Raw genomic sequence first — 27061 nt, forward strand, 5'->3', positions numbered from 1 at the left:
ATTCACTTTCATTTGCGCAGAGCCATGAAAAAAAAAATTAAATCAAAACAATGGATCCACTCGTGGTTACAAAAGTCGAATAATCATCGCTTGTTGCCGTGGCCACTTCAACATCTGAACGGTTTTATGTTCAGATGTTGAAATGACCATCGTGTTCCCCAGACCAGAACCTAATTGAAAACATATGGGGACTTGGTACTTGTTTGAAAGGAAAAAAAAGCTTTTATAAATAGCATGAAAGAATGAATGAATGAATTCACAAGTGCAATCACTTCAGTGTGAACAGAATGAAAGGATAATGAAAGCTTGAATAAAGCTATGGCGAATGGATTGTGTTGAAAACATGTTGATTGTGTTGAATCATCGTAAAGACTTAAGGTATTTTCAACCTACCCTCATATTTCCTATTGTCATTCATCGTCGCTTTAATTCAAAAAGAAAACTATAATCTCTCACTCCTTCCAATAAATTCACTCAGTAAGTAAACTTCCTTTCAGTTTCGGAAGTTAATCGAGCGATTAGGAAAAGACCTGTATAGTTTAACATCTTTTGTACTTGTGTTTTCATACACAGAATCACGTTCACACACAGTCTCAACGTGGATTGTCAATTTCAATGAAAAACTACGCGTAAACTTTTCGTTTCAAAAAGTAAACCTAATTTTTGTGAACACTTTTAAAAGTCACTTGCTTCTTTTCTGTTTTAATGATTGCAACTGAATCCTTATCGATTTCACTTGAACATCCTTTTTCGCTCAATTAGATGAAATTTCGCTTTACAAATCGAAAATTTCGGCACTGAAATGTGCTTTCAACACTAAGCCACCCACAGGGATCAACCCTGGGGCCACGGTGGTTGCGTTCGGTAGCACATGCTAGCGCAATGCTATAGCACTTGATACTGGCACCGTGAGACTTCGCACCGTTGCAACGTCCGACCGGAGGACGATCGATGAGGTTAGCGCGGTCACGCTTCGAAACACTCAAAGTTCTCAGCGAAATCGCGCACAAATTCGCTTTTAAGTTGAGCCGAAAGCGATGGTACGATCGAAAACAATCCAAGAGGTCGCGTAATCGAAACTGCTTTTGGGAAACGGTTGAGCGGTACGAATCCGAAAATTCGCCCGGACGCGACCGACGACGTCAGGTTTACTGCAGGTGCAGTATCATAATGATGCCTAACTTGGGTGCCAGCTTCTTCTGGGTATCACAATCCAAATTACTGAGAAGGGCCCCCGGGGAAAGGAATGTGTTGCAATGAGTGGGTGGTACTACAGGTGAACTAGCGAGAGAGCTAGTGATTCGGTCTTGTACATCTACTTAGCTGCGCTCGATTAGCTATGATTACGTTGGGATGAGCATTTCACCAGCGTTAAGATTAACACACAAGCAATCATTTATTTCCAACTGTAAAAACTAGTCGTAATGGAAATTTTTATAGTTCAAAATCAATAAAATGTGTATTCAATTACGAATCTCCTAAAACTTGGGTTTCTAATAAACATAGTCAAACAAACTTAATGAACATCCCTAATAGCAGGCAAAAACAGTTTCATGGTCCTGCAATCGTCTGCGGTGGTAAATAAATATGTACTAGATCTGTAGTAGATTTAGTTTCCATGAATGCCGAACAAGCAAAAAATAAAAAAAATAGTTGAAGGAAAAAAAATAAACATCAACACTATCCACACGAGATAGACCTACTGATGCTTTTCAATAACCCCCCACGATAAAGCATCGTAAAAAAGGCACTTTAGCGATAGGGAAATCACGCCCAGCTCGGCTCGTCTAGGAGCGATCTATCTAACATCTGCATGAAAAAAAACGAAGGAAAAGCGTGGCGGCCAACCGAAAATGACAAGTGTTTGAAATAACTGCATACATAAGTAGATCACTCACTAAACGTACAGAGGATTAGTGGAAAACGAAAGCACGCGAGCGGTGTTTACCCGTGTACCGAAAGTGTTTTCACTTGATTGATGAATGAATGCAAGCTAGTAAAGTTAGTGAAGGTGACGAGGGATTGCTTAAATGCATCGAAACCGTGTTATATTGCGGTAATCGTTGTTCTCGTATTAGATATTGGTACAGAGAAAATGCACTCCAGTTGCAACGAAGATGATATTAACTTGATTTACATCGTTTGGTCGATTGATTTGTGAATGTATGAATAATGGGATATTAAGATTGCTTCATTTAGTTTTATGATTCAAATAATTGTTCAAATTTACATAGACTCTCACAGTAATAATAGAAAATATCACCATCAGATTTTATGTAGACTTTTCTATTTTTTTGATTGAGGAATTCTAAACATATCGCATATCTAAATTTTTAAAATTCAAGTAAATTATTCTTCAGCGTTCGAACGGGCGAATAAAATTTATTTAAGTCGAAATTGAAATCACTACAACGTAAATAGGAGTAAAAGGCAGTGCAGTTAGAAATATACACATCAAAATACAAGTAATAAATTTATCCAATTATTTTTTTTTTCAGTTTTTCGTATCAATGTGACCACAACAGACAATAGTGAAGCAGCATGTCCTTATTGCGAATAAAATTAGACCCACAACCAGGGCCATATTTTCGTGGGGCCCTTTTCTTTGAAACATTTAGAGGTAGGATATTTGCACATTATGAAATGACATCACGCTACGTTGGAAAGTGACGAGCGAAAAAGGTCTTCACTTTGTCTTCCCATCTGTTATGCTTTCAAGTAGTGGTTACATATCTGGCCTAGGACCAGGGAGATCCGGGCATTTGTCCCCGTTTCCTCTTCTTAAATCCGGGCTTATCCACAATCCTGCCAAGTTGTTAATTTTTATTGGTTTTTCTGACTGTTTCCTTCGAATCACGAGCGTAAAGTTTAACCATATTTTTCATATTGTTATCCTATATAGCGACTGATTGAGGTGACTCTGGATTCTGGCTTTCGTCTATAAAACTTTGAGGTTAGGTTCGTGTGTTGCAGGGGCGACTCTACCATAGGGGCAACCTGTGCATTGCACACGGGGACGCCAGGCAAAAAATATATTTCAAACGCAAATTTATATTCATATTTTATTGGTGTTTAGTTTCACTTTCAAATAGTAACAAATAAAATAACTTGAGTGATTACGCGGACATGATTGTGAAAACTTCCTCTAACTGCGATTTTTAGAATTTGTAGTTGAACAGGCCGAATCAAAAGCCACGAGTCGCCCCTGGTGTGTTGCCAAAATAAGGCAGAGCTTTTCACTGGATGAAGTGCTGGTCAATGCACCTACCGATGGTGGTGCTGCTACCGCACAAAGCCAGCTTTTTTTTAAAGAAAGTGCCCCGCTGCTGGTACCGGATAATATAAATTCTTCAATCGAGTATTTAATTTATCCTCAAATGGTCAATTCATTGTCTAATTTAATATCAAATATGATTCTAAAATCGCTTCTCTGTGCTACCCCCACAATGGGAATAAGGCATTCTTCTGTTAATACAGTAGAGAGCTGTTTTCGCACTGAGAATTTGAAAACACACTGATTTTGATTACCAGTATCCCAGAAGGTTTGTTTGTTGTCTAAATACGGCAGCTTTTCATTGGGGAAAGTGCCGGCTGACGCACCTAGAGCTGGTGCTGCCGCTTCCTTTTAAAAGAGATTTTTAAACGAGGAAGTGCCGCTGCACCTACCACTGACGCTGCTGCCACTACCGCTGCTGCTACTAGCTGCTACTAAGTTATGACCATCTTAGTCATCATCTACTAATAATACGATTGATTTGAGCAGAGATAGGCTCTCATATAACCCAATAGAGTGCATTCCCAAATTACTAGGTATAAAATTCAGTCGACCGTGTTAGAGAAAGCAAGCATTGAGTGACCTTTCAGAGGTCGAAATTTTCCTTCAACAAGGCTTAAAATTGAATATATTTTTCCCTGTTTTTCGTTTCTAGATATTTATTTCACATTCCTATGAAGCCGAAGTTCCTGAGAGAAGTAGTCTACTTTAAAAAATAAAAAGATTTGGTGTTGATCAAACTAAAGAAAGTAGGTTTTGCCCTAGAATGGGAAAAATGAAAGATTATAGCTTTTTAACCATTCCTGTGTATTTTGGTGCCCCTAGCACAGATAACTTTTTCAGAGACTTGAATGAGTTTATCCGTAAGCAAACGTAAATGCGACTAGTGCGGCGAGCAATTACCCTGCTGCCTTCTGACACACTTCTGCACTTACTCGGGGTATCACAATTCACAGGAATGGTTGAAAGACTATAATCTTTTCAGAGTAACTTGTTTGAGCTTCAGGACAACTTTTTTTTGCTTTTGTCGTCCAGTGTCATTGCCGATTTTTCATGGGATTACCTTCACGCGCACTGATGAAACTACTCATGCAGCATTAATTATAGTAACCCGATCAGAAGAGCATAACTGAAAAATTACAAAATTCTATCAACGCGAGATACAAATAACATATTTTGATACAATTTTGTATTTTTCCATATAATTTTGATAACAAAATTGAATCTGAATGAGTTATTATAACAAAACCTGAAATGAAGTAGTTCTGAAACAAGTCTAACTAATTCTTCGTTTTTATCAAAACCTGTTGTTTCTAACAATGTTTGTTATTATACTGTTCTATATACTATCTTATTTTGTTAGAAAGCTGATACATTAGTAACAAATTTTGATATGTGTTTGATACTAGTAGAATCATTTCTGTCATAATTTCTGTTATTTCGACACCTAACGGAATCAAATTGAAGACACAGCCTGTAAGGTTTTTCCCGTAACAAACTAACAGCTTCTGTTACATTTTTGTTTTTTCTTTCTGATCGGGAAGCCATGAGTCAGCTGAAAAAAATTAACAGCTCTATCAATCGAACTCTAACCGTGACTCCAAAGTAAAAGTGGCTACAGCGCTGCGTGCGCTTGGCCGGGAGGTCAGTGGAACCGGTCAAATAGTGAAAAAGCACCTGCGAACATGGACATACATGTCAGGAAGCGGCAGTCCCGTCTGCTGGTCACGGAGCTGCAGGCAATGACGCAGCGGTAGCGACTGAATAAGATGGTCAAGTCGATTATCCCGGAGAATCGCGACGTTGCGGTCGTGATGGACGACAAGACCTATCTCACCCTGGATGGAAACGACTGGCAAGGCACTTCGTATTTTACTTCCTCCACGAAGAAAGTGAACTTCGAGGTGCAGTTCATTCCACACACAACAAGTTCCCCGAGAAGATGTTGCTGTGTCTGACAATCAGGGAGAAGGGGATGTCAAAGTCGCTCTTATTTCGCTCTGGACTGGCTGTGAACTCGGAAATTCATAGTACGAAGTGCCTGTCGGAAGTTGCGCCGTTCATCGAGAAATACCATAAGGACGAAGACGCGGTGTTACGGCTGGATCTAGCGTCGGACCACTCGAAGCGGTCATTGGAGGAGATTGAGCGACTGAATATCGATGTGGTATCAAAGTCGAAAAACCCGCCCTTGGTTCCCCAGCTGCATCGCATCGAGAATTTCTGGGTAAACCGTAGCATAAGATCTACTCTAAAATTTTGTCAAGAAAACTGAGCAAGAATTAATAAATAAAACGAAGAAAAAACTCAAAAACGCTTACACGCATGTTTTCGTCCGCCATGGAGAATGTTCCGGTTAACTGCCGGGAGGCCGCTCGCAAAGCCGTAGAATTTTCTTGCAAGTAAACTAATATAATTATTTTCCATAGAAAATTTAGCAAACCAAAGCCTTGGTACGGGGCTAGCGTTACGATCCTACTGACAGCAATAGTCTCTCTCGATCCAAGACTCGAACCTACGACGACTGGCTTATTAGGCCAGCTGTGGTTTAGGAATTGTCAAAAAATTTCGTTAAAATGGATCGAGAAGTTTTCGAAAATTAATCGAAACAAAATTCATTTGTGTCGTTTTCTACACAAGGAGGGGATGAAGGTTAAATCACATTCATTCTCATTTTATTCTTTAATATTCCATTGAAAAATTAATTTTATTATTTCACATTATTATTTCATAATAAATTCTTCGGTTGCCCAGAAAACGGTTAAGTCCCAGAAGGTCAATTTTTGGTCAATTTTTTTTTCGCATAACATTAGATCTGGAGTCATTTGGAACCGTAAAAAAATTTCTATTTTTCTAATTTTATATACTCCCCCTTAGTAGATTTTCGTGGGCCTAAAAATCGCAACTTTAAGCGCTTTGAGGCACCCCAACATCGTGTCCGATTAAGCTGAAATTTTGCACATATGATTTTTTTGGCCAATAAACAAAATGTGCATGGTCGGTTTTCGAAATTTGACATGATCCATTCCACTGCCACCTTAATGAAAATGTTAGCTCTCCTTTTCCTCTAATGCCAGTATTTTTTTGCTTTGTTTATGCATGTTGTGTCAGATCTGTTCTAAATGGCGTCGAAACAAGAAGCACTGCGCAAGTGCTTTGTACAGATCTATAAACTGTACAAAAATCTAGGCAAAAAAGACCATGGTAAACCATTTTAAAACCGCAAATCTTCCGGTTTCGACTGTTCGCAGTTCGCAATAAAGGTAGTACTGAAGACCGACCGAAGTAATAAACAAAAGAGAACTTTTGGTTTGAATCATGGCTACAGTCTAGTGGTTTGGCTGTCAATCAAAACGTTTGCCAGAACGAATGTTCAAAGAAAATTTTGATATCATTTCATCAAAAATATCTTTTTGTGAAAATCACAACTGTTAATACATATAGAACTTAATGTCACTCATGTCTTTTAAAAGACTCTAACCTATCTTTATTGCTTTCAATCAAGTCATTTTTCATGACCTTATCATTGAATAAAAAATCCAATTCAAAATTCAAAGATTTTCATCAAAGTTGCATGAAGATTAGAGGGTCTGTGCAATATCATGGTAATTTTAATGGTGATAAATATTTTCCGGAAACTTGTAAAGTGTTCTCGTCTCAATAAATAACATAAATTGAATTATCTAACAAATCTAACGGTAACAAACAAAAAATACCATCAGATATACTATATACATGTTAAGATAAACTGGGTGACACATATGCTGCCTGTGATCGCATAATTGTAACATTCGACATTTTAGGGATTTCGTGCTTTTTATTGGGAAATGCTTAGAATAGCATGTACTTTTTACATCTGGAAAAATATGCTTATGTTTGTGTGAAAAAAGTCGTAAAAAATACCAAGTTGTTTTGTCACATAGCGTAAATAACCGCATAATTGTCACACTGCTTAACTTTTTCAACTTTTTTGTCGAAAAAGTTTCCATCCAAATCCACATCTGCATCCTTTGGAACTCGGAAGTTATTCTGGTCCGGTAACCAACCACCGGTGATCCGTTTCTGATGTTCAGCTCATGCTTGTTGAATACATGAAAAACTTCTTTTTCCATGTGATATATTCCAAAAGTAGCTTGAAAGTGACGGCATAAATGTATCATTGCAAAAATTTCAACCAATTTGACTTCAAAAGTAATATTCAATGTATACATAGTGTAAAGTAGTGCTTTCTTCATGATACTAAGTTTAGTTAAAGTGTCTATTTGCGAGAATATATTAGTAACAATGCATTTAAGGTCAAAATATAAAAGTGCGAATTGCTCGAACAACCAATTTTGCAAATGTTACAAATATGCGATTATGGGCAGTATGCCAAGGGCAGCCCAGCAGTAGACAGAAAATGATATTTCACTTAACTTCAACAATATCCCCGAAAGCATGTGGCCGATTCCGCTGAGGACCAAAGAGTGGTGAAAATTGGGTCGATTTTCTGCTAGCAATAACCGATGTAGCTACGTTTGCTTTTCTATTTTCTTCTGACAGTATGGGCCTGCTAGGGTGGTTGTTTGTGCAACGAAGTAAAAATCAGTCAGCCGAGAATGCTCTTACGTTGCCCAACAACATGCGAATCGGCCCCAAGTGAAAGTATTTCGGAAAGACTTAATGGCTGGGTAAATTTACATTTGATGTCTCGAGAGGCTCCGTACCACCACCAAATAACGATCGCGTACTGGCGGCAGTGTCACAGACATTTTAATTCGACTACGAAGCACAAACATTTTGGCCGTAGTTTATTGCAGTCGGTATTTGCGTTACCGAAGATGTTATGCGGTTATCAAAGCTACAATCCGTTCACGACAGTGAACGTGGCCAGCAGTCCGCTAATAATCCGATCATTTCGCGCCGGACGGTGAAACGGAATTTGCTCATTGCGTTTGCCTTTTTTCACATCATTTATTTTAACGTCCGGTATCATTTTCCACTGGTTTGGCGGAAAATATGGCATGCAATTGTTTTGTTTTGACCGTTATTTATGATTTTTCCACGAATTATACGGTATATAATTACGCAACGGCAATTAACCGGCTAGGCTAGCCGATTGTTTTTCAGTGGTGCGAATTGCAGCTACCTTTTTCCGATGCGAATGAAAATCGTGGAAGTTGGGATCCAGTTTGCGGGACAAAATGGAAATGGATATGGTATAATTGGAACTTTGGTCTTGTAGCTAATCTTGTCGTGATTAAGTAAACTATCTGAAGAGATATCAAGATGGTGCTTGTAGAGATAATGAACAGGCCGGACTAATGGTTGGCCCCATTAGACGATTAGATTGTTTCAACAATACATCTTTTGGGAAAAGATGCCAAATTGTCTACAGAATAAATTACATTTTGGAGGAATTAAATTACCCGATAAATATGCAAAAAGCAAACTTGGCAAGTACTAGGATCAACTTGATTAAAATATAATATTCAAAATAATGCAGATTTTTATGGATGGCTTAGAGAAAGACTGTCAAATAGTTTGCATTCAACGCATAAATTAGAAGCCCCTCAATTTCCTCTACTTTGTGCGTCCAATTGCAGCAGTATTTCTTTAGCCAACTTTTCACATTATGTAAAAATTTGACCCGAAAAAATGCAGTAATCCTAAGAAAGTTGGGATCCCCAAATTATGTGTGCTCTAACTAAATACAGAATTCATCGCATCTCTGTTTAGAGAGCAGACTTTTGGAATCAGTTGGTAGTATGAATAAAACAATCTGATTTGCTTCGCCCATGGGGTTTACGGGGGAAACTTACAGCCAACTGATTTACTAATGTGGTATAATATTGTCGTTTACGAACGTTTTTTTTTCGACAATGGTGCTCAGAGTTCTACGAAAGAATGTTGCGGTAGAGCACTCTCCGGAACAAGTTCATTTACTACACCATACTATATTTTCGAAAAGGCAACCCGAAAACAGATTCAAACTTTTTAATTACTTCAATGTAAAAACATGAAGTGCAACTTTTTGTGATTTATTCGATGGAAAATGATAAGGGGTGGCAGAATATATTTTATTAGAGATAAAAATCTCAATTTGTGAATCTGTTAAGTGAAAAAACCGAAATTTATAATGCTTGAATTACTTGTTTCACTGTTTGGATTTAATTGAAAAATTGCTGATATGCTGACATAGTTCTGATAAGGTTTGTAAGTAATTTTGATATTTTGCGTAGAGATGTTAGGCTCCAACCAGGAGTCTTCGTTGATCTCTTGGTCATTAAGGCTACTATAAACTAGTAATAGAATTCATCCTTAAATATTTTTTGAGCTTAGGCTTGAGCTACTACTCAACCATAAAATGCAGCATTTAGCAATAGTATTCATTTTTGTGGAGTGTTTGCGGTTGTGAAATTTAATTTAGTGCGTCTCAAAACAAGTAATGTTGGAAATTTTGTTCTGTATCGTATTACTTTTGTTAGGGTTTTAAACGCACGCTATTTCTGATGATCTGAAAAACATATAGTGATCAAACTGGCCAAGTAAACACGTAAATAAACACATGTATAATCAAGATGAATGGGGTTATTCTAAGTTTGTCTGACAAGGTTAAGTACTTGGGACTAATTTATGATAAAAAACTTATTTTCAAAGAGCACATTGAGAGTATACAAGCCAAGTGCATCAAATATACGAGATGATTATATCCTCTCCTTAACAGGAATTCTGAACTTTGTTTAAAGAACAAACTTTTGATTTACAAACAAATTTTTAGACCAGCAATGCTTTATGCTGTACCGATCTGGTCAAGTTGCTGTTCAACAAGGAAGAAAACGCTCCAAAGGATTCAGAATAAAATTTTGGAAATGATTTTGAAGCGTCCTCCTTGGTTTGGTACACTCGAATTACATAGACTTACTGGTGTTGAACCATTAGAAGCTATGTCAAATAAAATTATTAACAATTTTCGACAAAAATCGTTGCAATCCTCAATTGCTACGATAAGCTCTATTTATAGCCAATAAGTTAGCAATTAAGTTAGTTGTAAGTTTACTTCCCCTTTTCTGACAAGTAGGTTTAAATCCCTACGAATGATAAGTCCTATTTGCGAAAGCAAACAAATCTTAACAATTAAAATTACAAATTTCTAACAGTGTTGAGAAGATACACATACTCATTATTTACTAATATTTATCATAAATACTTAAGCTACTAACAAATCCCCCCCTTAAAAAAAACACATGTATAAAAAATGCGCAATGTTCGCAAATTGTTTCTTTAGCGACTATTGATTTCTCTAAGGTTTTTAGTTAAACGGATGTGAACATCCGTAGACGTATTTTTCAGTCTCATGCGATTCTCCATATTGGCCTTCGAAACGAAAATCTCTGATATATTATATACGTATTCTATCTGTACCGGTACTATGAAAAAAAAAATCGGTTTCCTTGCCACATTTTAGACCCTCTTCATTTTCCTAATTATGCACTTATAGAAGTACCAATGCAATTACCATAAACAATTTTTGTCAAATAGAAACACAATTTTTCTATGCCGTGCGCGTTGAAGTTCCTGTTAAGGTTTTAGTAACGAACTTCATGAAAAGCATTAGTTTCAGTTTTTAGAAAGGATTGTTTAAGTTATTATTCCATCTTTGAAAAACAGTTTCAAATGTTGTTTTTAAACTCTCCATTCCACGTAAAATATTCCACTCCACTGCACTACATGAGCAGCTAATTTAGCACTTTCCCGGCATTCCAAATTAGACTTTCAAATGTCAACTTTCGGGATCCGTTTCCATTTTTTTAAGCATATTCCGATTTTCATTCAGCATCACAATATTGGAGCGAAATATATCGAAACACTATTTTCATCAGCAAATCCCGAATGGAAAAAATTGTTGTTCAACTTTTTGTCAAGAAAATTATGGTATATTGATTTCTAAAGATAAGTTTTCTTGATACAGATTCTTTTACTCACATTGTCAAAATGAACCGATCGAATTTTAGCACGGTTTTCATTCATCGTTAGCACTTTCACCTAGCATTAACATTTACTGAACTCAATTTGAAACCGCACAATAACTAGAACGTAAATAATATCGAATTACGCAGAAAAACTATGCTTCAAGATATATCTTTCCAATAATACAATCGTAAATTTTGCACTCGAGAGAAGCTGCTGTGTGGGTGGTTTAGTTCTTGAATGTAGACCAGCCAATGTAAACACATACACCTGTCAGCTGGTAGCTTTAAGAGATGTATCCTTTCATATCTTGACCTACGTAACGTCACGTTTCGCACTGTCTCGGATTACATAATTTTTCACCAAACATTGGAACCCGTGGGCCACATTAACATGCAATAAATAAGCAAAAAGGCCACTTACCATTCCACGGTCATTTTTCGTCAGGCTGTTTTTGCGAGTTGACTGCAGGGACGAAGATTTCTGCCCCGACGGTATTGTACCAGCACTGCAGCTGTGATAGATTATACCATTCGGCAGTTGTACACTTCCGCCGGCTGACGAGTCCTTACGGCCACCAGCCGAAGGGTCTCCTGTGCCGAGTGGCTCCTCTGAGGCACCCGCCGGCGGACGGTGATGGAGACTATTTGATTTGCCCCCATTGGAGTAGGAATTTTTCACTTTTATGCTCGATGACGAAGGACTTGATAGATTCGCTGGATGGTGCATATTTCCACTACCACACTTACACAGGCGGTAATGTTGGTAGTCATGGAAGCTCTGGCTAGTGCGCATACGCAACGACTGGGTCCGGCGAAAAGGGGTTGGCGAAAGCATCGGGATCCGGGTGCTTTCGTTTTCGCCCGGGAAAATGCGTCGCACTTCCAGCGGGGTCGCTGGTTTCGAGGACATTCTCGCGAGATGGGTTTGCTGTTGGTGACACCTGGATGTCAAGTATCATCTAGAAAGGCAGGATTGATGGTGACCTCTTAGGCTGTATCTGTAAACGGTGTAAAAGAATAACAATAGAAATGAGCAATATTTTAGAATTTGAGTACAAAAGTGTACTGTGAGTACAGAAATCATTAACAAGAAAATAAAACCATTGTACAGCATATGAAACAAGTAGAAACAATCAATATTTTTTTTACATTTTTCAACAAACTGATACTATCAGTTTTTTAATGTGTCAAATCTTATTGTCGCCTTATAGAAAGAAATTCACTTCAATCGTCAATAGAGAATATGGATAACAGTGAATGAAGTTAAATTTATCTTATTTGATTAACTTTCTGTTAATTTTACGGAGATACACACAATATGAAATCGCTGATTTAAGTTAAACATTTAACACAACGAAGGGTTGAATTGTATATTGATACGTAATGAGGGTTGACTTCGCCCTTGACAAACTATATGAAAATAGCCCCCCTTTGCTTTTGCCTTCCTTACAAAGAAAGGCTGTACGTTCGATTCAGATCAAGGGACTGGTAAGGTAGCTTTCTGGTGTAACGAACATTTTTTCCTATACCGTTTATCAGAAAAACATTTCATTTGTTGTTACAGCATACTTCACTTTATCTCGATACAGAACAAATATACTAAATATCAGTGGTTCTCAACCTTTTTTTTGTCTGCCCCTTGGCGATTTTACAAATCAATTGTACCCCCTGGGTTTAGAATGTTCTCACAGAGTGGGAGAGAGTAGTGGTAGATCATGTGAACAACAAAGTATTATAAAGAAAAATTACTTTGTTCGCCATTACTGATTTTTCTCTCGTGTATCTCATAAAGGCTTTCGCGCACCCCTAGGGGTATGCGTATCCCAGGTTGACAACCGCTGACTTAGAACATCAAAATAATATGCATAGGTTTTTAGAAATTGCCTACAATGATTTGAAATGCTATCAATAAGTACAGTCAATATTTGGTCGTATTCCCCGAATCAACACAAGAAAAGGGTGAACTGTCCATTTTTCGGGTGCCAGGGATGTTGGAAACGTGTCAAATGGTAGCTGACAGGATTTCCATCTCCGTGATTCAGATGCGAATATTGAAGCAGTGTGAGTGTCACATATAGCTATCGTTTGTCTGAGACAAACTATCTTAGCAACGACACGGTGCTCCCACTGACCGTTATTATATCAAACAAAAAATACAGTCGTCGTTCGATAACTGCAACATGTTTACATTGCAGTTATCGAATGCCGTTCCATAACTGCAACACTTGACACATGCCAAAATTTAGAGGGGGGTCCGTCACTACCATTTTTGTTCTCAATGATGTTGAAATGTATTTTTTAATGGAATAGTGGCAAAAATAGCAGAAAACTAAAACAGGCAAGCTTTTCGATTAATCAATTTGCTATTCATATTTCCGCATTGTAATTTATTGCGTTTTAGTAACTACTTTACATAACCAATATGTAGGCGAAGACAAAGTTCATCACTACAATATACCTGGGAGGGAGAAACGGATACGAAGCTGTGTGAGTGTCAAAATGAACCAGAATGAGCTGTCATCGATTGTCAATTTGAACCAAGGAAAAAAAAGCATTTTTTTGCGATAAGTATTGTTATAACTGATACCTCTCAGTTGCTCGGAAAAATATTCATCGCAAACATTTTTTGTATTCATTGTCGTTTCACAAAATATTTTGGTTTGTTTTTATGTAAAATATTAAATTTCATAAGCTTTAAGTAATAATCATGCTAGCGTACTTTGATTAATAAACTTGCGCTTCTCTGGATTTAAGGCTTTGGTTACAATTTCGAACACACTTCATCACGGTCGAACTCAAAACTTTGAAAAAAAAAACTTTTATACAACGGCAAATTGAAAAAAACTCAGACTCGAAAATTAGTCTATAAAATTTGCACATTATTCGCGTTGACATAGATTTTGAAGGCTGTTCGCACTTATGTGAGCTCTCATATGTGATTGTCAGAATATGCGTGATGACAAAAGCAAAAATATTTCCTTCCTTCTTTTTCGCACGCAAAAACCAAACAAATATCAGCAACACCGTCAACGCGAATTCCTGGTGTTACTAAAAACTTCGTTTGAGTCATGCATGCGTTACAGCAAGAAGATAGTTACACGCTATCAGAAAACGACGCATGTGCGTGTTCTCTGTTTTGTGTGTAGTATTCGTTTCTCCCTCCCAGCAATATACCATTTTACGAGACGTTTCTGAACTCAATTGATGCATGAAATTTTGATAGAAAGCTTGGAACCGATGACAAAACGCAAGTAAAATCAACATCAATATCAGCAGGATCTGTGACACCTGTCAGTTCGTAAAATGGTCTATTTAACGCTAGGTCACAAAATATTGTTTGTGATCTATTATGCACTGCCTCGTTGAGTAGTGAAAGCTAGCCGAACAATGCACAAGGGATTTTTTTCTCTTATAATAATTACGGAAAGTGAACCACATAATATGGTGATTTTGCTTCATTGATTAATAGTGGAGATCTATAATCTCCCCTCTAGAATAAAGAGACAAGTAAACGAAATCGAAAAAAAATCGAGAGAAATGAAATAGTCCTTTTTAAGTGTTTCTAGAGATTTAACAATTTTCATTTTCGAGTGCATTTAGAATCCCCCCGCGAGATCTGTCACTTCAATGTCAAATATGACTTTGACATCAGATTTGACGGACTGCGGTCCGATAACTGCAAAGTTGTTGCAGTTATCGGTCTTGCAGTTAAAAAGCGTTGCAGTTAAAAGTCTTGCAGTTATCGAACGGTAACTGTACCATCAAAATGGCGAACGCCAGTTTGTTCGTTGTAATGTCCTTCATCTCTGGGTAAATTTTTGAAAAAATCATTGGTAGAATTTTTGAGTTATGTCCGTTTTATGTTAAAATGGCCGATATTCTTAGGAAATTCATACACACTTGACCAGTTATTGGTTTTAGTCTCTCAGATTTCAAATTGTAGGTATAGATATTTTGCCCACCTACACTACCCGTCATAAGTTTGGAATCGCTTTACTGTGTATTGCAACACCCAGTTTGAATATTGCAACGCCTCCCGAAAAGTTTAGCATCACCTGGAATAGGCGGATATCTCGTGTTTTTGACAACCTAGAAAGTTGCGGTTTTCAGCAAACTTGTTTCGAAGGTCAAAGGCTACTGTATGGTGGCCAATTCAGTGTGAAATTCTACCGCTATGTGGCGCTAGTTGGCACACAATTTGTCGTATTTTGAACTTAACTAATCTCACTATTCCGACCTGCTAGAAAGTTGCGGTGTTCAGCAAACTTGTTCAGGATGCTTAGGGCTTCTACATGGTAGACAATTTAGTACTGAATTACCCCACTATGAGGCGCTACGACTACTAAATAAAATACGACTTCGATAACTTCGGCAACTTCGACAATCACCAGGGCGAATGTTTTTGACTTCGTGTATACATTTCGGTTCGGGTGTCTGATCGTTGGATGGGGCGTACACGCGCCTTCTCGAACGCGCCAAGTACTGCAGTCACAATCACTCGGCTTGCATATGAGCCGACGGCGTTGCGTGTTCGGTAATCAGCTTGCAGCGGAAAGTAATACGAAATGCCCTCTGTGGTGTTCAAATCCTTCATCATCGGATTAGAGGCATGTCTACTACAACTGTTTGCAGCCGAGGTAATCAATTTAGTCGCGATATTGTCCGTTTTCCCCATTGTAGAACGGGTTGTTAATGTTGGTGATCAAACTGTCAACATGCCAACACAGTCGCATGCTATATGTTATGTCAAATGAAGGCACTTCTTTAGAATAAACACACACAAGCTTACGTATTGTGAGTGGTGATCAAATTGTCAACATTCAAATTGGTTTTACTTCGTCATGTGTACACATAAGTGTGAAAGATGTGATTATTGAGCTAAACTAAGTTCGAAGCGCTCGAAATTACATGCACACTAGCGCTGCGGTGCGGTTGAATTCCGCACTATACTGTCCGCCAATTACAAGCCTTTGACCTCTTGAGTAACTTTGCTAAAAAACGCAACTCTCTAAATGGTGGGATTATTGAGCTGAATAGCGTTCAAAACACTCAAAATTTCATGCACACTAGCGCTGTGTTGCTGAATTCCGAACTAAACTTTTCTCCAATCACAAGCCCTTAACCTCCTGAGCAACTTTGCTGAAGACCACAACTCTCTAGGTTTCCAGAATCAAGAGATAGAGTTACATTAATCTGCCCATATCAAGTGATGCTAAACTTTTCGGGATGTTGCAATATTCAAACTGGGTGTTGCAATACTCAGTAAAGCGATTCCAAACTTATGACGGGTAGTGTATAAGTAATTTGCGTAACCAATAATAAGTCTAAGCTTCGAAAAGGGCGTAACTTCTTTTTTTCAATTTAAATTATATTAGTGAGAGGTCGCTCAACAAAATAAACTTAACATACACATAAACAATTAACGGTAAATAGATAGATCCTTTTCAACTCAGTTTTTCGGTTGCAGAATTCGACTGCTTGTACCAAAGATAAGACTAAAATAAAACCATTACCCAAAAATATAACATTTAACTACGCCACTGTGATACCGCCAAATAATTTGAACAGAAACTCACCTCGAATTTTAGAATAAATGTTTACAAATAGGCATAATGATCGAGTTTGTTATATTGGAGTTTACAAAGAATAAATTCATCCTTGCTGCACCCTCTTCCTGCCCACGCTAATGAGATAGACAAAATCTGTAGCTGTAGGATCTCTATGTTATTAACTGAATAGTTAAATTATTAATTAATAAATGATGACACAACTCATACTTCCCTCCTACTACTACTTTACTACGCCACTGAGATATAGCAAAGTCTCAGATTAAACAGTAATGCCGTAAATCCCCGCCTCATACCGAAAAACCTTTGTACATAAAATTTGCACAGCTATCGTGGAGGAAGTTTAGTTTTTGAGTTTACAGAGTACAAATACGCCCCCCTCCCCTTTCCTACGCTAATGAGACAGAGCAATACCAACATATTTATTACAATTTACAATACCAACATATTTATTACAATTTACATTATAACGAACAAACTGGCGTTCACCGTTTTAATGGTATTTTTGGTTTGATAATAACGGTCTGTGGGAGCACCGTGAACGAATGAGTCGGTTTCAGTGCTCTTAAATGCATCCGTCACAGTCTAGTTAATCACTATTGCATATTTTTTCGAAACATTCACACGTTTCTAGAAACATTTTGAAGATTTTTAATTTCCTTATTGACGTTGTTTATTTTATCATACAATATAATACGGAGGGTCTCAGTTTTTTTCCAAAATTTGGCATGGGTCATGAGTCTCGAAAAGAATGTTCTAGAATTCTAGTCGAGCTTAAAGAAAAAATGAGGTAAACTTTTCAAAGCTTTCGTGAATCAGAGAGAAATAGACAGAGTATATATTTTCGAACTCGAAAAACTAGGATTTGAGACAGGACTACTTGAATGGATTGAATTTTATCGGACGAATAAGACACACCTTTCTGTACCAGTAAAATCGACATCTGGAGTTCCGTAAGGTTTCCATTACGGCCCTTTGCTTTTCATTTTATTCGCTTACGATGTTACTCTTGTGTTGAATTGTCTCGAGGTATTGGTATTTTTTTTTTCTTCACATAACATTTATTTGACACGGCACAAATACAATTTAATGTTTAACGGCGCCAATTATATCTGATGACTTAAAAACTAAAGCAAATTTTTTATCCTCGCTGCCGACTACGAGCTGAAATTAAGTCTAACTTAAAACTAGCATGGGATTTCCAATCAGTGTTTTGTTGTTCAATGGTCGTCTGATAATCGTCGAATGGCATGTATGGATTCGTTCTGCTGAGCCACGATGTCGTGAGTTGGGACAGAGGCTCGTAGTCCTTGGGTCCTGGTTCTATTGTGCGGGGTCTGGTTGCTGGTTTTGTGCTTAAGGTTCAAACGTGTTCTTGTCGTTTTGTTGGGTGTAGACGGAGGGGAACGGGACTAGACTGGGGCGTGGATGGATTTCAGGAAAACGTATATAAGGGACATGTAGGATAGGTCACGGCTCGCCAAGACATCACGAACAGGAACAGCCGGCTGTCTACCCTCGGCCTGCAGGGAAGCTATTAATTTAGACCTGGCGTCACGGTGTACAGGGCATGACCAAACCACATGCTCTATGTCGTGATAACCTTCACCACAGGCACAGATACCACTTTCCCCGAGCCCAACACGACGGAGGAGCGCGTCAAATCTATAGTGATTGGACATAAGCCGGGACATCACGCAAATGAAATCCCGACCTACATCCAACCCCTTGAACCACGGGTTCGTCGATACTTTGGGGATTATGGAATGTAACCACCTTCCCAATTCCCCTCTGGTCCAAGCATTTTGCCAACTGATGATCGTATTCTGACGTACAAGTGCGAAAAATTCATTAAAGGCAATTGGTCTTTCATAAATATCACCGTTTGTTGCGCCCACCTTAGCCAAAGAGTCCGCTTTCTCATTACCCGGTATCGAGCAGTGAGAAGGGACCCACGCTAAGGTAATCTGAGTAGATTTTTCGGATAAAGCACTCAGATGTTCCCGTATTTTCCCCAGGAAATACGGAGAGTGCTTAACATCTTTCATCGATCGGAGAGCCTCAATGGAACTGAGACTGTCCGTAAAGATGAAATAATGGTCCGTGGGCATTTTTTCGATAATCCCTAGGGTGTACTGAATTGCAGCTAATTCTGCGACGTAAACAGAAGCAGGATTATCGAGCTTATGGGAGACGGTTAAATTGTTATTGAAGATACCGAAGCCAGTGGACCCATCAAGAAGTGATCCGTCAGTGTAGTACATATTGTCGCAGTTGATGTTTCGATATTTATTGGAAAAAATTTTAGGGGTCTGCTGCACGCGTAAATGATCCGGGATTCCACGAGTTTCTTCTATCATGGATGTATCGAAAAACACAGTAGAATCAGAAGTATTTGATAAGTCGACACGATTTGGAATATTCGAAGAAGGGTTAATATTTTGGGACATGTGATTGAAATACAATGTCATAAAACGGGTTTGAGAATTAAGTTCGATTAACCTTTCAAAATTTTCAATCACGGGACGGTTCAAGACCTCACATTTGATTAGAATACGAGAAGACAGGCTCCAGAAGCGGTTTTTCAATGGTAGTACTCCAGCTAAAACCTCCAAACTCATCGTATGGGTCGACTGCATGCAACCTAAGGCGATACGCAAACAACGATATTGTATTCGCTCCAGTTTGATCAAATGTGTGTTTGCTGCGGAGCGGAAGCAGAAACACCCGTATTCAATAACAGACAATATCGTTGTTTGGTAAAGCCTTATAAGGTCTCCTGGATGGGCTCCCCACCATTGTCCGGCTATTGTACGAAGAAAATTCACTCTTTGTTGACATTTTTTCATCAGATACCTCACGTGACAACCCCAGGTGCCTTTAGAGTCGAACCAGACACCAAGATATTTGTGTACCAAAACCTGAGAAATCGTTTTACCCATTAATTGTGTTTGAAGCTGAGCAGGTTCATGCTTTCTAGAAAAAACTACTATCTCAGTCTTCTCCGGAGAGAATTCGATACCTAGCTGTAAAGCCCAAGCAGACAAATTGTCCAAGGTATCTTGCAATGGTCCTTGCAAATCGGCAGCTTTGGCTCCTGTAACAGAGATTACACTGTCGTCTGCAAGTTGTCTTATCGTGCATGAATTTGCCAGACATTCGTCGATGTCATTTACATAAAAGTTGTAAAGAAGGGGGCTTAAACATGAGCCCTGGGGAAGACCCATGTAGCTAATGCGAAAAGTTGCCAAATCGCCATGCGTAAAATGCATGTGCTTTTCGGACAACAAATTGTGCAAAAAATTGTTCAAAATTGGAGAAAATCCTTGTCGGTGAAGTTTACCCGAAAGAATGTCAATAGAAACGGAATCAAAAGCCCCCTTAATGTCCAAGAACGCAGACGCCATTTGTTCTTTACGAGCATACGCCAGCTGAATATCTGTTGAAAGCAACGCAAGACAATCATTCGTCCCTTTGGCACGGCGGAAGCCAAATTGAGTTTCTGATAGTAGACCATTTGATTCGACCCAGTGGTCTAAACGACGGAGTATCATTTTTTCCATCAATTTCCGGATACAGGATAGCATTGCAATCGGCCTATAAGAGTTGTGATTAGAAGCTGGTTTCCCTGGTTTTTGGATGGCGATCACCTTCACTTGCCTCCAATCCTGCGGTACAATGTTTTGCTCCAGGAACTTATTGAACAAGTTCAACAAGCGCCTCTTGGCATTGCCGGGTAGATTCTTCATCAAGTTGAATTTGATTCTATCTAATCCAGGCGCGTTATTGTTACAGGACAGGAGGGCAACTGAAAGTTCTGCCATCGTAAAAGGTGGTTCTATCGCGTCGTGGCCCGGAGACGCATCGCGAACAATATTTTGCTCAGGAACAGAGTCCGGACATACTTTCCTGGCAAAATCAAATATCCACCTACTTGAAGACTCCTCGCTTTCGTTGACCGTTACGCGATTCCGCATTCTTCGGGCTGTGTTCCAAAGAGTGCTCATCGATGTCTCCCTCGACGTCTCGTTCACGAACCGACGCTAATATCCGCGTTTCTTTGCTTTAGCCAAGCTTTTAAGCTTGTTATCAAGCTCCGAATACCGTAAATAGTCGCCAGGTATACCTCCCTTCTGGTAGGCCTTAAACGCGTCGGATCTTTGCGTGTAGACATCGGAGCACTCTTGGTCCCACCACGGAGTGGGAGGCCGTTCTTTGATCGTTACGCCGGGATATTTCTTCGTTTGGGCTTGCAACGCGGCGTCGAGAATCAAGCCCGCGAGGAGGTTGTATTCTTCAAGTGGTGAATGATGTTGAATCGACTCGACCGCTTTTGAAATCATTTCCTCGTATAACTTCCAATCGACATTTCGTGTGAGGTCATACGGAATGTCAATTGGTCGCATGCGAGTTGACCCGTTAGTAATTGAAATAAGAATAGGCAGATGGTCGCTACCGTGAGGATCGAGGATTACCTTCCATGTGCAATCCAACCGTAGCGACGTCGAACATAAGGATAGATCCAAAGCGCTTGGGCGCGCTGGAGGTTTCGGGATACGTGCCATTTCACCGTTGTTTAAAATAGTCATGTCGAAGTCATCGCAAAGGTTATAGATTAAAGAGGAGCGGTTATCATTGTATGGGGAACCCCAAGCCACGCCATGAGAGTTGAAGTCTCCCAAAATCAAACGTGGCGAGGGAAGAAGTTCTATTAAATCAAAGAGCAGCCGTTGCCCAACCTGTGCTCTGGGGGGAATATATATTGAGGCAATACAAAGCTCTTTACCTTGTATTGTCATTTGACATGCGACAACTTCGATGCCTGGAATCGAGGGGAGGTTAATACGATAGAAAGAATAGCACTTTTTAATCCCTAAAAGTACTCCTCCATATGGGGTGTCTCGATCAAGGCGAATAATATTAAAATCATGGAAGTTGAGATCAATATTTGAAGTAAGCCAAGTTTCACAAAGGGAAAATGCATCGCATTTGTTTTTATTTATCAAAACTTTAAACGAATCAATTTTTGGTAAAATACTTCTACAATTCCACTGTAAGACAGAGATAGAATCCTTCATATACGCAGTTGAATTAGGCATCGAAGGATACAATCACTGCAAGGAGAGGCCATTGGGCAGTCAACTGCTTCAAAAATGATCTAACTGTTGGGAGGAATGCTGTAAGAAAAATTTTAATTGGATCGGGTACATTGAAAGTTTCAAAAATCCAGTCCACAATGTCAGAAAATTTCACTAATCCAGAGTTTGTTTCATCAACTGGGAGTGTAAAAGGAGCAACTGGGGTTTTAGATGTTCCTGGCAGTGCTGGGAACTCCTTCTGGGACTTTAAATTTGCCAGCCCAGGAGGAGTTTGCTTCGGTTTTTCCGCAGCACTGTTTGGTTTGTTTGTAACTTTCATTTCACTTTGAGTAATCTTAGGACCTTTTCTGGGAAGTTTAGGAGAGGAAATATTTTTCCTCTTTCTAGACTCCCCAGGATTGGCCTAAGATGCTCCCGCTGGTGAATCGTCAGAATCGGTTTCCTCAGAGGGCAACAGATCGAAGGGGTTCGAAGTAACGGGAGAAGTGGTAACGGTCTTCTTCAGCATGTCAGCGTAGGAACGCTTTGAACGCTCTTTGAGAGACCGTTTTATTTTATCCCTGCGCTGCATGTACACCGCACATGTCGAGAGCTCATGCAGATTTTCTCCGCATTGAATACACTTTTCAGCGTTAACACTGCAAGAATCTTCCGCATGAGACTCCCCACACTTGCCACAACGTGCCTTATTGCAGCAGTAGGCGGCTGTATGGCCTAACTGCTTGCAATTCAGGCAGTTCATGACGCGGGGCACGTAGAGCCTCACAGGGAGACGAACCCGGTGGATCGAGACGTGGCTTGGTAGTGCAGACCCGGCGAACGTAACTCGAAACGAGTCTGACGGAGTGTATACTGTTTTGCCACCGATGATCGATGCTGACCGCAATTGCTTGCAGTCGAGCACCTTTACTTCGGGACACGTTTTGTTCTTAAAGCACCCTTTGGCACTTTGCAGTATACACTCGACGGACAGACTCGAATCGGTTATGACACCGTCGATCTCCACGTCTCGTGCGGGTATGTAAACGCGATACTCGCGTGTGAAGAGCTCAGAGCAAGCTATATCGTTGGCCTCTTTCAGGTTACCGACCACGACACGGAGCTTGTTAGGCCGGACCTTGGAAATTTCGGTCACGCCCTTGTACTCCTTCGTCAGGTCTTTAGAAATCTGCAAGAGGTTCAACTTTTTCGATTTCGGTCCTGCCTTTGGCCGAAAATAAACAGTATAGCTGCCCTGGGCTCCGTCTGGGTAAAGCCTGGGGCGAGGGGGGACTGAAGAATGAACAGGGGAGGGGGTAACAGAAGGGTCAGGGTCAGAGGGGTTCGGGGATGGTGGCGCGGGAGGCGAGGGATCTACATCCATCGCGCTAAGCTTAGCGCACTAGCGCTGACAAGAACACGTACCTTTTTATTTCTCCCTTCCAGTAAGGTTGGTTGTCCGATCGTTCGAAGTAGCAGCCGTTACAGCCAGCAGCACCAATACAGCAGCACCAAACAGCCACCAGCAGCGAGCCAGGTGTGAGATCACTCCACACAGCGATACAACTCGCTGACACTGATGGCTTCTTCTTTTTCCTCGTTTGTGTCTCGTCCACTGCTGTAGCACAATCCAGCCAGCAGCCAAATCGGCTTACGCACCAGCTGGCAGTCACGATGCGAAACAGTTGCACAAAGGAAGGACCTTGAACCCGGATTTATTTCACTCGACCAGGCAAACAATGCCAACACTTGTTCACACGTCTTTTGTTTTATACTCTATCGGACCGATCACCAAACACGTCCAGTACTGATGCGTGTTCGGCACAGAATGGTGGTATTGGTATTTGTTGATTATAAAAAATTGTGCATGGAAATAAGATCCGAACCCTCCATAATTTTAGAAAGAGATTGACGTTTTCTACATTTGGTACTGAGAAGTTTTCTGTTGCTGTTCAAAATGCAATAAAATATATTACACTAAGAAAAATATCAAGAATTTGTATAATTTTGATAACAAAATTGAATCTGAATGAGTTATTATAACAAAACCTGAAATGAAGTAGTTCTGAAACAAGTAGTTAGATTTTTCGTTTTTATCAAAACCTGTTGTTTCTAACAATGTTTGTTATTGTACTGTTATATATACTATCTTATTTTGTTAGAAAGCTGATACATTAGTAACAAATTTTGATATGTGTTTGATACTAGTAGAATCATTTCTGTTATAATCTCTGTTATTTTGACACCTAACGGGATCATATTGAAAACACAGCCTGTAAGGTTTTTCCCGTAACAAACTAACAGCTTCTGTTACATTTTTGTTTTTTTCTTTCTGATCGGGTAGCGTTGTTTGGTTTCCTTATCAAGATATCCATTCCAATAGAATTGAACCCGTACAAAAACAGTTTTTGTTATATGCACTAAGGAAACTCGGTTGGAATGCATTTATACTTTCCCTTCTCATGAATCGCGTGGTACGGATTTTTGTCGCATTACATGACTGTGTTTGCAATAGCAAAAATGTAGTTCTTAATGTTTGATGCAGTAATGATATTTAAGAAGATTCCAGTCATGATATAGAAAACCAAGGGAAAAAGACCATCTGAGTATTCAAACAGCCATTAATAGTGGCTTCTCAAGCCACCTGGCGGTGCGAGTCTCATTCAGTTTCAGGCTGTATTTACCCAACGATATCTGAATTGGATTACCGCTGATGGGTCCAACTCGGATCGAAGGGGAGCCGAACTGAAAAAGGTAGGAACTGCAGCTTACCACTACCACCGCCGCTGTTGCTCCGGGCCGCCTTTGCCCACTGCCATCGCTGCTACTGTCCGCCGCTGCTGCCCTCTGCTAGTAAATTGAGCTTGCTGGAGTAGAAGCAGTCTTTTATATAGCCCGATGAGTGCATTATTGGTTAACTAGGTACTCCATTCTGTCGTCCTTTTTAGGGAAAGGCAGCATGCGACCAATCAAAGGTTGAAATTTACGTTTCGACAAGGTTCAACAATTTTCAAGAATACAACAGTTCGAACAATCAGATTACAATTTTCTGCATTTGGATGGGTGCTTAGATGATTTTCTAATCGATTGCTGCAAAAATGACTGAAATCGGTTGGAAACTGACTGAGTTTAAAATGTTTGAAATTGGACAATTTTCGTGACGCTCTCGATGTTTTCGGTTTTCGAAATTGGATCCCTGTATTGAAGTTGGACCCCTGTATATGTTACCGTAAGACGTATTCTATGTCAAAAGATCACTAAGGATGAATTGAGCAAAATTCTTCATTTCAATAATTTTTGTACAGTAACTATTCGCCAACTGGGCACGCTTTAACTGGGCTTCTTTTTAACTGGGCGCTCGCTAACTGGGAGGATTCCCAGTTAAAAAGATAACAAACGTCAAATGTCTAAACGAACGGGGGGCATGTGGATTGGGAACGAAAACTGAAAAATTAAAGTTTTTTCTAATCGAGCATATTTAAAATACAAAAACAATAATATAGCTGATTAATGTACTCGCTATATAGAACTAAAGTTAAAAGCTTTATTTGAGAGATAAGTTTGTAGTTGTGGCATCACTATTTGGTGATCAACTTGAGAACACAAGCCTTTTATGAAGTTGTCGCGAAGCAGTGTTATCCATTGAACTCCCCCTCGGCGTTGAGATGATATCCCAGTTAGCGAGCTGATTTCAATAACTGGGAAGTGCTCGTCGCCCAGTTAGCGAACAGTTGCTGTATAATAAACACTTAGATTATGATAGACTATCTTGTATTAATATGTCTGAAAATATCGTAATGGGCCTAAAGAGAATCAATACAGCATCTTTGGTCGATTTACGGCTTCGGGATATCATCTTGGCTCTGGAAATTACTATATTAGGTGGTATTTGACCAGTTTTGACTGTTATTTAGAAACCGGAGATTGCACCTCGAATTTTAAAATAGCGCCGTAGCGCGCGAGTCATTTTCCGGACTCTGGGCATCATTTTGGTTTCGAAAATAACCATATTGGGTGGTATTTGGCAATGTTTGGCTGATTCCCAGACCCTGAAAGTTGCACTTTGAGTCGTTTCCGGACTCTGGGCATGATTTCATTTCCGGAAATACCCATATTGAGTAGTTCTTGGTCTATTTTGGCTGTTTTCTAGACACCTCTGGGTAACATTGTGCTCCCGTGAATAACCATTTTGGGTGGAATTTGATCATTTTTGGAAACCGGAAGTTGACATCTTATATTTCAAAATGGTGTCTGGATTTAATTCCCGGTCTCCATGCATTATCTCAATTTTGAAATGACCATTTTTAATGTTCTCCAGAAATTTTGAAAATGGCGTTATTAAGGCTCGTCGTTTCTCCTCAGAGAAGCACTAGCCTATAGGAGAATATTTTTCATTGCGAAAACAATAGCTATCACACTGGTGGACAAAGCGACGCAGATGCTCGAAGGGAACAACGAATCGTGTGCATCTGAGGAGCATGAAAAAACACCGCAGTGGAATCTGAAATATCTCTCCAGAAAGATAATAAACTGGTGTGCTTTCTCACAAGAAAGGACATTACGCTCAATAACTATACAACAGAGCTCACTGCAGTGCTTTTATTGTGTATTTCTCAAGCATATATCAAATGAGAGGAGCATCTAGGTAGGAAATAATAATAGGTTTACGTTATGAAATTACAAATTTTCATAAATTTACAATTTTTCAATCAGCTCAAAATCAATCAAAAAACAAGTAAATTGGTTAAAAACTAACTGATCATTATTACGTGTTCCAATCTCCAATTTTCGTTAGAAACTAGAAAAAGACGTAGTTCTACACAACCTAGTCAGGGGAGGAAGTCAAACCATTTTACTATGCTGCCCATAATAGTATAAGAGTCCCATATGACTTTTAGGCAAATTTTAGGTTATGCTGTCAATTAATCTCCTTTTGTTCAAATTTTTGGATGCCTTGGTGACATTCGAAAGTTTGTACTGAAAAATACTGGAAAAATACCAAACCTTGCCCGTCCTGTATTGAAAATAAAGACATACGAGACATAGATGGACTATGTATATATTCGATTGACTTTTAAAAACATTTCACTTTTGTTATCAATTGACAGAAAAGTGTTCACATAAAAACATTATTGCTTAATCGAATTGAAACACAATTCATGTTTGAAAGGTTCAATTAAAAATAAGCTA

At 39.3% G+C, this 27061-nt stretch overlaps 1 protein-coding gene across 2 annotated transcripts in view; it reads right to left on the bottom strand.

The window, feature by feature from the left end:
- LOC129727817 (protein quick-to-court) overlaps window positions 1–27061 on the bottom strand; it is a 59712-nt gene that overhangs the window by 15683 nt on the left and 16968 nt on the right. For both annotated transcript variants that reach the window (XM_055686021.1, XM_055686020.1), the window contains exon 2: window positions 11648–12224. In XM_055686021.1, the coding sequence (XP_055541996.1) occupies window positions 11648–12136 (489 nt within the window). In that variant the 5' untranslated portion in view covers window positions 12137–12224. The remainder of the gene's footprint in view (window positions 1–11647; window positions 12225–27061) is intronic.

The sequence above is a fragment of the Wyeomyia smithii genome, chromosome 3, assembly GCF_029784165.1.
Source record: "Wyeomyia smithii strain HCP4-BCI-WySm-NY-G18 chromosome 3, ASM2978416v1, whole genome shotgun sequence".
In the NCBI taxonomy this organism is placed as follows: Eukaryota; Metazoa; Arthropoda; class Insecta; order Diptera; family Culicidae; genus Wyeomyia; species Wyeomyia smithii.